This window comes from Oncorhynchus tshawytscha, unplaced genomic scaffold (assembly GCF_018296145.1).
Source record: "Oncorhynchus tshawytscha isolate Ot180627B unplaced genomic scaffold, Otsh_v2.0 Un_scaffold_7045_pilon_pilon, whole genome shotgun sequence".
Lineage (NCBI taxonomy): Eukaryota > Metazoa > Chordata > Actinopteri > Salmoniformes > Salmonidae > Oncorhynchus > Oncorhynchus tshawytscha.
Window position 1 is genome coordinate 234,195 of NW_024609644.1, and position 11,167 is coordinate 245,361.

An 11,167-nucleotide genomic window follows, 5' to 3' on the forward strand; every position below is an offset into this window, starting at 1 on the left:
AAAGTAAAGATACCTTAGTAGAAAGTTACTCAAGTAAAAGTGAGTCACCCAGTAAAATACTACTTGAGTAAATCTTTTAAAGTATTTGGTTTTAAATATACTTAAGTATCAAAAGTAAATGTCATTGCTAAAATATACTTAATTATCCAAAGCAAAAGTATAAATTATTTAAAGTCCCTTATATTAATCAAACCAGGCGGCATCATTTTCTTGTTTTTTCATTTATTTACGGATAGACAGGGGCATGCTGCAACACTCAGACATAATTTACAAACGAAGTGAACGCCAGATCAGAGGCAGTAGAGATATCCAGGCATGTTCTCTTGATAAGAGTGTAAATTAGACCATTTTTCTGTCAAAATGTAACAAGTACTTTTGGGTGTCAGGGAAAATGTATGGAGTAAAACGTACATTATATTCTTTAGGAATGTAGTGAATTAAATGTAAAAGTTGTCAAAAATAAAAATAGTAAAGTAAAGTACAGATACAAAAAAACGACTTAAGTAGTCCTTTAAAGTATTTTTACTTAAGTACTTCACACCACTGCTATACATTGGTATTGCACACCCTTCCAGTCAATCACACGCGCTACTTGTGAAGTTATACTCAAAGAAGGGCAACGGGGTGAGTTTTTTTTCTGCCAGTGGTCTAATCTAACTTCGATATATTAGGTTATCTTGTTGGATGAGATGTCAAAAAATCGACTCACTTTCAGTTGCGCGCAGTGGTCAGAACTGATCTGAAGCTAGTTGTTCGGTGAAGTAGGCGACTTGATTCCTGCTATGACTAACTTTGATCACAAGCAATAAATAGCCTACAGCTCGTGGTCGCTGACAGTCTATGGAATATGTACGTATACAACGCGGTATGAGTGAAGCGAAGTAGGCTACTAGACTGCAAGAACAAGCATTCATGGCTGCCGATGAGTCAACAGTGATTGTAACTTTTTCTGAAGTCCAAAGTCGCTTCTAGGCTACAAATGGGTTCCATGTTTGATCTGAGCGTTGCTGTAAGACTCTATTTGCTGTCTTGTTTCGTTGTATTTGTGGACTTCACTTTAGGCTTGGGACAAAGCCAAGATACTGAATTCACGTTTCAACTCCCTGCGGGTAGAACAGAATGTTTCTACCAAACAGCTACGAAGAACGGAAGCCTGGAAGTAGAATACCAGGTAGCAGTCTTGGACAATTTCGTTTTCTGTGGTATTGAAAACAGAGCTGATATTCTCTGTCATTCTCTCTCTCTCTCCGTGTGTATGTGTGTGTGTGGTGCAATTTCGTGCCTCTATTATAACTATGTTATAAGTTGCATTAGTCAGTCAGTTACTGGATGCTTTATTGTTACAGCCAAAGGACTTTGCTCAGATGCAAATAATAAGATAAGGCATCTTCCTTCCATACAGGTGGAGTCTATAAGACAAAGCCTGCTTGACAAGCTGCTGGCATCGGCATGAAGGGTCAAGGCAGGGGAAGTGTTTACAAAGGGATCCACTGTGTCAGCATAAGGCCAGATACTCTAACTAACCTCTGAGCTATAGTAGCTGTGGTAGGCCTGTGGCTTCTTCTTCTCCTCTAGACATGTAAAGAGAAGGAGAGCGCTTACCACCAAGTGTAGGCCTACTTGGTGTGTTAGTAGTCATGCGCTTTGCTGCAAAATGCATATTAAATATGAAGCTGTGCCATCCCTGGCCCAACCTTGTTACAATTTATATATAGCATTTGAGTCATTTAGAAGACACGGTTGCAGAGTTAGTCAGTTGACTAGTATAAAAGTGTAAACCACTACAGGTTAGGCTCCTCATAGATTTAAGTTGAAGTGATGCTCATCATGTTACGGTATCAATGCCTACTCTACATACTGGAAACCCTGTTCCCAATCCTCACACTGTACCAAGGCCCTCTGGCAGACACATGACTGTGATAGGATGTCATGTTCCTCGCCACCCAACCCGCCAAGCCGTGACACATTTCTGTGGACTGTGTGTGTGTGTGTGTCAAATCAAATCAAATCAAATTTGATTTGTCACATACACATGGTTAGCAGATGTTAATGCGAGTGTAGCGAAATGCTTGTGCTTCTAGTTCCGACAATGCAGTAATAACCAACAAGTAATCTAACTAACAATTCCAAAACTACTGTCTTATACACAGTGTAAGGGGATAAAGAATATGTACATAAGGATATATGAATGAGTGATGGTACAGAGCAGCATAGGCAAGATACAGTAGATGGTATCGAGGACAGTATATACATATGAGATGAGTATGTATACAAAGTGGCATAGTTAAAGTGGCTAGTGATACATGTATTACATAAGGATGCAGTCGATGATATAGAGTACAGTATATACGTATGCATATGAGATGAATAATGTAGGGTAAGTAACATTATATAAGGTAGCATTGTTAAAGTGGATAGTGATATATTTACATCATTTCCCATCAATTCCCATTATTAAAGTGGCTGGAGTTGAGTCAGTGTCAGTGTCAGTGTCAGTGTGTTGGCAGCAGCCACTCAATGTTAGTGGTGGCTGTTTAACAGTCTGATGGCCTTGAGATAGAAGCTGTTTTTCAGTCTCTCGGTCCCAGCTTTGATGCACCTGTACTGACCTCGCCTTCTGGATGATAGCGGGGTGAACAGGCAGTGGCTCGGGTGGTTGATGTCCTTGATGATCTTTATGGCCTTCCTGTAACATCGGGTGGTGTAGGTGTCCTGGAGGGCAGGTAGTTTGCCCCCGGTGATGCGTTGTGCAGACCTCACTACCCTCTGGAGAGCCTTACGGTTGTGGCCTTACGATTGTGCATCTGTAGAAGTTTGTGAGTGCTTTTGTGAGTGCTTTTGGTGACAAGCCGAATTTCTTCAGCCTCCTGAGGTTGAAGAGGCGCTGCTGCGCCTTCTTCACGATGCTGTCTGTGTGAGTGGACCAATTCAGTTTGTCTGTGATGTGTATGCCGAGGAACTTAAAACTTGCTACCCTCTCCACTACTGTTCCATCGATGTGGATAGGGGGGTGTTCCCTCTGCTGTTTCCTGAAGTCCACAATCATCTCCTTAGTTTTGTTGACGTTGAGTGTGAGGTTATTTTCCTGACACCACACTCCGAGGGCCCTCACCTCCTCCCTGTAGGCCGTCTCGTCGTTGTTGGTAATCAAGCCTACCACTGTTGTATCGTCCGCAAACTTGATGATTGAGTTGGAGGCGTGCGTGGCCACGCAGTCGTGGGTGAACAGGGAGTACAGGAGAGGGCTCAGAACGCACCCTTGTGGGGCCCCAGTGTTGAGGATCAGCGGGGTGGAGATGTTGTTGCCTACCCTCACCACCTGGGGGCGGCCCGTCAGGAAGTCCAGTACCCAGTTGCACAGGGCGGGGTCGAGATCCAGGGTCTCGAGCTTGATGACGAGCTTGGAGGGTACTATGGTGTTGAATGCCGAGCTGTAGTCGATGAACAGCATTCTCACATAGGTATTCCTCTCGTCCAGATGGGTTAGGGCAGTGTGCAGTGTGGTTGAGATTGCATCGTCTGTGGACCTATTTGGGCGGTAAGCAAATTGGAGTGGGTCAAGGGTGTCAGGTAGGGTGGAGGTGATATGGTCCTTGACTAGTCTCTCAAAGCACTTCATGATGACGGAAGTGAGTGCTACGGGGCGGTAGTCGTTTAGCTCAGTTACCTTAGCTTTCTTGGGAACAGGAACAATGGTGGCCCTCTTGAAGCATGTGGGAACAGCAGACTGGTATAGGGATTGATTGAATATGTCCGTAAACACACCGGCCAGCTGGTCTGCGCATGCTCTGAGGGCGCGGCTGGGGATGCCGTCTGGGCCTGCAGCCTTGCGAGGGTTAACACGTTTAAATGTCTTACTCACCTCGGTTGCAGTGAAGGAGAGTGTGTGTGTGTGTGTGTGTGTGTGGAGCCTGGCAGGCTTACTGTGGTATCCACACAGCAACAGCTGAGACGCACAGGGCTGAGAGAGATGACAGCTTGAGAGAGCAAGCTGAAGGACTGTGGGGATTGGGACGTTTTATACAGCAGTCTGTGGTGTCTGTCTGCCTGTCTGCCTGTCTGTCTGTTACCCTCTCTCAACCCAGTCAATGACACCACACTGTCAATGGTAGTGACTCATGCCTAAGGCCTAGTTTATATGGCCTAACATGCTGTGTTTCCCTCCTTATGTTTCTGCTGCCTGAGAGTGGTGTTACTTTGACATGAACAGACAGGTGCAGGGGAGTGGTGTTACTTTGACATGAACAGACAGGTGCTGGGGAGTGGTGTTACTTTGACATGAACAGACAGGTGCTGGGGAGTGGTGTTACTTTGACATGAACAGACAGGTGCTGGGGAGTGGTGTTACTTTGACATGAACAGACAGGTGCTGGGGAGTGGTGTTACTTTGACATGAACAGACAGGTGCTGGGGAGTGGGTGTTACTTTGACATGAACAGACAGGTGCTGGGGAGTGGTGTTACTTTGACATGAACAGACAGGTGCTGGGGAGTGGTGTTACTTTGACATGAACAGACAGGTGCTGGGGAGTGGTGTTACTTTGACATGAACAGACAGGTGCTGGGGAGTGGTGTTACTTTGACATGAACAGACAGGTGCTGGGGAGTGGTGTTACTTTGACATGAACAGACAGGTGCTGGGGAGTGGTGTTACTTTGACATGAACAGACAGGTGCTGGGGAGTGGTGTTACTTTGACATGAACAGACAGGTGCTGGGGAGTGGTGTTACTTTGACATGAACAGACAGGTGCTGGGGAGTGGTGTTACTTTGACATGAACAGACAGGTGCTGGGGAGTGGTGTTACTTTGACATGAACAGACAGGTGCTGGGGAGTGGTGTTACTTTGACATGAACAGACAGGTGCTGGGGAGTGGTGTTACTTTGACATGAACAGACAGGTGCTGGGGAGTGGTGTTTTGACATGAACAGACAGGTGCTGGGGAGTGGTGTTACATTGACATGAACAGACAGGTGCTGGGGAGTGGTGTTACTTTGACATGAACAGACAGGTGCTGGGGAGTGGGTGTTACTTTGACATGAACAGACAGGTGCTGGGGAGTGGTGTTACTTTGACATGAACAGACAGGTGCTGGGGAGTGGTGTTACTTTGACATGAACAGACAGGTGCTGGGGAGTGGTGTTACTTTGACATGAACAGACAGGTGCTGGGGAGTGGTGTTACTTTGACATGAACAGACAGGTGCTGGGGAGTGGTGTTACTTTGACATGAACAGACAGGTGCTGGGGAGTGGTGTTACTTTGACATGAACAGACAGGTGCTGGGGAGTGGTGTTACTTTGACATGAACAGACAGGTGCTGGGGAGTGGTGTTACTTTGACATGAACAGACAGGTGCTGGGGAGTGGGTGTTACTTTGACATGAACAGACAGGTGCTGGGGAGTGGTGTTACTTTGACATGAACAGACAGGTGCTGGGGAGTGGTGTTACTTTGACATGAACAGACAGGTGCTGGGGAGTGGGTATACTGGCTAGGATTGTAGCTTTAACTGAAGTTACTGTCGGTTGGTCCTGACCTGGTGGATCTATTTTAACTCATATCTACTGTGTTGTAGAGTTTGAATATGGCAATCTGAGACTGCTAATGTATAATAACAATCTTACTTGGAACAAATACTCTATCCATTGTTGTAGTGGAAGGTATATGCAGGTATACACTGTATACCCACTTATTTTTCAGTTGGCATTGCATATACTCACAGTTGGCATTGCATATACTCACAGTTGGCATTGCATATATTCACAGTTGGCATTGCATATACTCACAGTTGGCATTGCATATACTCACAGTTGGCATTGCATATACTCACAGTTGGCATTGCATATACTCACAGTTGGCATTGCATATACTCACAGTTGGCATTGCATATACTAGTGTAGTGGAGGTATACGCCATATCAGTTTATAAGGCCATTTTTTGCTTAAAATGTTGATAAACTATTATGAGGTAGACCTATGCACAAATGATCCAAAATTACATTTGAATGAAAACACTGTTCTAAAAAGCCATTTCATGGACAGAGATGGAAACATCTGTTAGAAATGTAGAAAGAAGGGAGATCTAAAGATGTAACAGCTATCATGGGTTGCTAATATGACTAGGATAATGCCTTTGGCTGCTAGACAATGACAGAAGATGTATAGAAAAGCAATAGAACAGGAGAACACATATGAGGAAGTCTTTTTGAAGGAATTGCCTCTACGTTTCGATGGTGGGATTTTGGCTTCAGGCTACTTTCAAGCAAAGTAAGACATGACTCATATGAAGTAAAACGTCCAGGTTTCAATCAATTAAGGATCAGGAAAAATGTAACAATGCATAGAGGCTTTCCCAAAATCCTGATCAGTGAAATGTTAACGAGCTACAAAGTAGTCTATGCTTACCTGGCCGAATGATATCATGATTACCTGCATCAATCCAGTGGTCATTTGTTTTGCAAACTCCATATCATGTGCTACAGAAACACAGCTAACCAAGCAACAGTGCTGGGTGCTTGTGCACTTGAATTGAAAGGTAACTACACTCAAAAACATGTTTTATTTATTTATCCCAGACCAGGTCTTCTGTTCAATGTGACTTTGAAAGCAAAAAAAAAGTAAAAACCTGACTGAATTTCTGACTCAGTTGACAGCCTAATTGATCCGTTTCAATAGTAAGCCTGTTAACTTATTTGCACGGTACAGCTTGGTTCAGCCTGACTGTGAAAGACCATAATGGGATTTATCATTTTAGGCCATTCAGAGTGTATGTCACTGTTTGTCATTCCATTTTTTACACAGGGCACTTTTCCGTCGTCGGCCGGGCCATTTTGGGAATGGCCAAAATTAGTGTAAAATCACTTCTCCAGGCACCACTACAACACTGACTATACCACCCCCACAGTTTTCATGTGTCTACAGTATGTATGGAAGTGAAGACGTGTGTGTGTAGACATGGTGGATTTCAGTCTGTCTATAGTGTCTGTCTGTAACACTGGATATTCTCATAGAAACACTTTGAGTTAGATTATAATATCATTTCATCCTTTCCCTCCTGTTCTAGGTGATTGCAGGTGCAGGCCTGGATGTGGGCTTCACCCTGATCTCCCCCAGCGGATACAAGCTGGCCTCTGAGTTCAGGACATCTGACGGCATCCACACGTGAGTGGGCAGAACCTACTAACACAACCCTGACCTCCTCTAACTTCTCTGGAGTGGTATGAAGGTCTCACCATGCTCGATGGTGTTTGATTCAAAGTTTTTGTAAGGTGATGCAAAAGACACCTTTCCATCCTCTGGCTTACAGACAGTAAAGTCCTACACTATTCTATATGACAGTCTGAATACTGTCTGACTTGCTCTGACCCTCTCTGACATCATGTTGTTCTTCCTCATTGGTCTGTCTCCCAGGGTGGAGCCTACAGAGGATGGAGACTACCGGCTGTGTTTTGACAACAGCTTCAGTAAGCTTTCTGAGAAGATGGTGTTCTTCGAGGTGATCGTGGAGGGCCAGCCTGGGGACACCTGGGGCGATGAAGAGTGGGCTGACATGGCCAAGCCAGAGAGTATGGTGGAGTACAAACTGGAAGACATCAGGGTGAGAAGGACAGGAGGAACACCCAAACGCTCAGCCACTGGGACTGGTGTCTTTATTTTGTCTTTTCATCCTGTTCGTCTCTCCTGTTTCACGTTTTTCATCTCTTTCCTGCTTTCAATGTTCAATACATTCCTGTGTTCTCTCTTATCCTCTCCCACCTTACCCACTGTCTCTCTCCCTGCCTCTCCCTGTAGGAGACCATGGACTCAGTGCACAGGCACCTGGAGCGGAGCCGGCAGCTTCAGACCATGCTGAGGGCCTTCGAGGCCCGGGACCGCTATCTACTGGAGGACAATCTGTGGAGGGTCTCGTTCTGGTCCTCCATGAGCCTCCTGGTCATCCTGACTGTGGCCGTCACACAGGTCTACACCCTCCGACGCCTCTTCGACGACAAGAGGGTCTGCAAACCCTAGTGTCCAGTAGTATCTTCCACCACCCCACACCTTTCCCAGTAGTATCTTCCACCACCCCCACACCCTTCCCAGTGGTATCTTCCACCGCCCCCACACCCTTCCCAGTGGTATCTTCCACCGCCCCCACACCCTTCCCAGTGGTATCTTCCACCGCCCCCACACCCTTCCCAGTGGTATCTTCCACCGCCCCCACACCCTTCCCAGTGGTATCTTCCACCACCCCCACACCCTTCCCAGTGGTATCTTCCACCACCCCCACACCCTTCCCAGTGGTATCTTCCAGCAGACCCACACCCTTCCCAGTGGTATCTTCCACCACCCCCACACCCTTCCCAGTGGTATCTTCCACCGCCCCCACACCCTTCCCAGTGGTATCTTCCACCGCCCCCACACCCTTCCCAGTGGTATCTTCCACCACCCCCACACCCTTCCCAGTGGTATCTTCCACCACCCCCACACCCTTCCCAGTGGTATCTTCCACCACCCCCACACCCTTCCCAGTGGTATCTTCCAGCAGACCCACACCCTTCCCAGTGGTATCTTCCACCACCCCCACACCCTTCCCAGTGGTATCTTCCACCACCCCCACACCCTTCCCAGTGGTATCTTCCACCACCCCCACACCCTTCCCAGTGGTATCTTCCAGCAGACCCACACACGGCCCGATGGTATTTTCCACCACCCCCACACCCTTCCCAGTGGTATCTTCCAGCAGACCCACACACGGCCGATGGTATTTTCCACCACCCCCACACCCTTCCCAGTGGTATCTTCCACAAAGATGCCATAGAAGGGTGTTGGGACTAACAGGACCCTACTGTAAAGTAATGGTTTCAGTGATTGAAGAAGAGACACTATTGACAACAGTGATGTTTGGTAAATGAGGGACTGTTAGTAAGGATTTAGTGATGTTTGGGTGTGATGAGTTTGATTCAGCTTTTGAGTGGCAGAAAAGTGCATGTTTGTATGTGAGTAATAAACACTGTATAATGATGTTTTGACAATTTATTGTCAATCTATCAAACAAGAAACCAATGCAATAGCAGATCATGTGGTTGTATGTTTTTAACATGGGATCTTAAGAGTGACTTTACAAATATAATTTATTTAATGACATGGTTATAACACAACTACAGCAAAATAAACACACACACACACACACACACAAAAAAACATTATACTCTGATGTCATAAATTAATTCTGGAGAAAGAGTAGCCTTGCAAACCACTGATCCCGCAAGCTTACATTAAAAGCTGCAGTGGTTATCAGTCTGTTAATTATGAGGCAAGAGAAAGAAGTCTTACATGCAACAATGGCTGTCCTCATGGGATGGTTTTATTGATTTACAGATATTACATTTTTATTGAAATGTATAGTGTTTGACAGAGATCTGGTGAGACGAAGCCAAAGAGTTGAGACATTCAAAAAATGATTCCTGCTAGGAGAATGTTGCAAAGTCAACCACAAGCATAGTTGTTATATACACCTCCAACACCACAAAACAAGATCCAATCATTCATTTGAAAAAATGATTGTATTTATAAAACCATAAAATCTCAATGATCCATTCCTTTCAATTACAGGTACAATAGTGCAAATTTGAGTGTCAAAAGTGTGCAGCGAAAGAAAATAAGGCAATCTTATTGGCTACCATAAAACAGCACTGGATTAAAGGCATATCGCAAAGTTCTGCAGTTGACACCAGTTGGATCTATTATTGACACTACTACATTATAATCACATTACCGGTATATGCCCTTCTTCATACAACTACCCTTACTACAGTAGAATGATAACATACAGCATATGCCATATAGAAGAGGTCTTTATTCAAAGTGATTCAGTCATCCGTGCATACATTTCACGTATGAGTGGCCCCAGCAGGATTCAAACCTACGACCCTTGGTGTTGCAAGCACAATGCTCTACCGTCTGACCCTTGCGCAAGGCATCCACTGGAACATACATGGTTTGAAGCTCTCTTCTGAACATGACATGACTCTCGCTGTTAAAAGCTTTGTATGCTTCTGTGCTCACTCAGCAGTGGAGTACCCAGCACTACCTGATTAATTGAAGTGTTCCTAACATCCTTCACCTCATCCCTTCAAATAGTCACCTTACCGTTTGGTTTTTGGGGCCCTCCCAATACACTACCATATAATATTAAGGGCTGTCATCATCCCTCATCCCCAACTGACACGTCAAATGATTAACTGTAGCATCGAACACAATGCAGTATGAGTGAGATCTCAAATAATCTACAGTTCCACCTACACACAATGTATTTACAATCATCTAAATAAACCAAACTTCTACACTTCAATCATTTTTATAGGAGTGTTCTACAAACGTGTTCAATAGTCATTCAGACACTAATCTGTTGAGAAATACCCGTATTTTAAAACTGCACTGCACATAAAACCAAGAGGAGAGGTTATGCCCCAGGAGATAGCTAACACAAACAATCACTGGATTTCATTACGAATTTGGCACACAATTTTATCAATACGAAAATAATTTCATTTTCTCAATGTTTGTTTCGTATGGAAATAGTGAACAGAAGTTGAACCCGTACTGAGAGTGGTGTCAGAATTCAGCCAGGCTACAGCTCGCTAAACCCCCTGGAGGGGTTGGAGTTTTCAGAATACATCCCCCACACTTCTAGAACAGTCTGGGTAGGTGCCAGCTATTAAAGGCCCAATGCAGCTGTTTTTATCTCAATTTCACTTTATGAAAAAAAACTTTTAAAGGAGGCTGATTTTCCTGAAATGCCGTCAGTTATTGTAGAACGAGTATGTTTGACAGTTGCCATTGAAAAAGCTGCCTCTTGTATTTCATGTTATAAACTAAGTTATGGCTTTTAGAGTTTAATCAGCTCCGAAACCTATTCTTTGGAGAATATTTAAGGTTAAGGTGTTCAAGGTTTATGATTCTTCGCAGGTCTGGTTCTCTTGCTGGTTTGTGGACAGTGCATCCCCAATCCTATCCTGCTTTGGGGCAAGGTCACCACTGGTTACGACGAGCAGGAGCAGGCCGCCTGTTCAGGGACAATCATAACGACAGACCAACATTAATAACTCTCTCCCATTCAAGTATTTTTGATGCGTAATACAGTTTGGTGATTGTAAGGGGTCTAACAGACCTTTTTTGTAAGGGAA

General features: G+C 44.9%; 1 protein-coding gene and 1 long non-coding RNA gene across 2 annotated transcripts; both read left to right on the top strand.

Annotated features, from left to right (window-relative positions):
- Positions 1–643: 643 nt before the first annotated feature.
- Positions 644–9,003, top strand: tmed1a (transmembrane p24 trafficking protein 1a). The gene is made up of 4 exons (XM_042316603.1): positions 644–1,171; positions 7,063–7,160; positions 7,410–7,596; positions 7,791–9,003. Exons 1-4 carry the CDS (start codon positions 980–982, stop codon positions 8,007–8,009), a joined length of 696 nt encoding a protein of 231 aa, XP_042172537.1. The 5' UTR covers positions 644–979; the 3' UTR covers positions 8,010–9,003.
- Positions 3,806–5,039, top strand: LOC121845371. Its single transcript, XR_006082527.1, has 2 exons — positions 3,806–4,899; positions 4,935–5,039. It is a non-coding gene; the product is annotated as an uncharacterized LOC121845371 (long non-coding RNA).
- Positions 9,004–11,167: the final 2,164 nt, after the last annotated feature.

What these genes read in the sequence shown, in the direction of transcription:
- tmed1a (XM_042316603.1), top strand. Translation starts at nt 980, where the DNA reads ATGGGTTCCATGTTTGATCTGAGCGTTGCTGTAAGACTCTATTTGCTG. An exon ending in GCCTGGAAGTAGAATACCAG is followed by an intron (nt 1,172 to 7,062) that starts GTAGCAGTCTTG and finishes CTCCTGTTCTAG; the next exon opens with GTGATTGCAGGTGCAGGCCT. An exon ending in ACATCTGACGGCATCCACAC is followed by an intron (nt 7,161 to 7,409) that starts GTGAGTGGGCAG and finishes TCTGTCTCCCAG; the next exon opens with GGTGGAGCCTACAGAGGATG.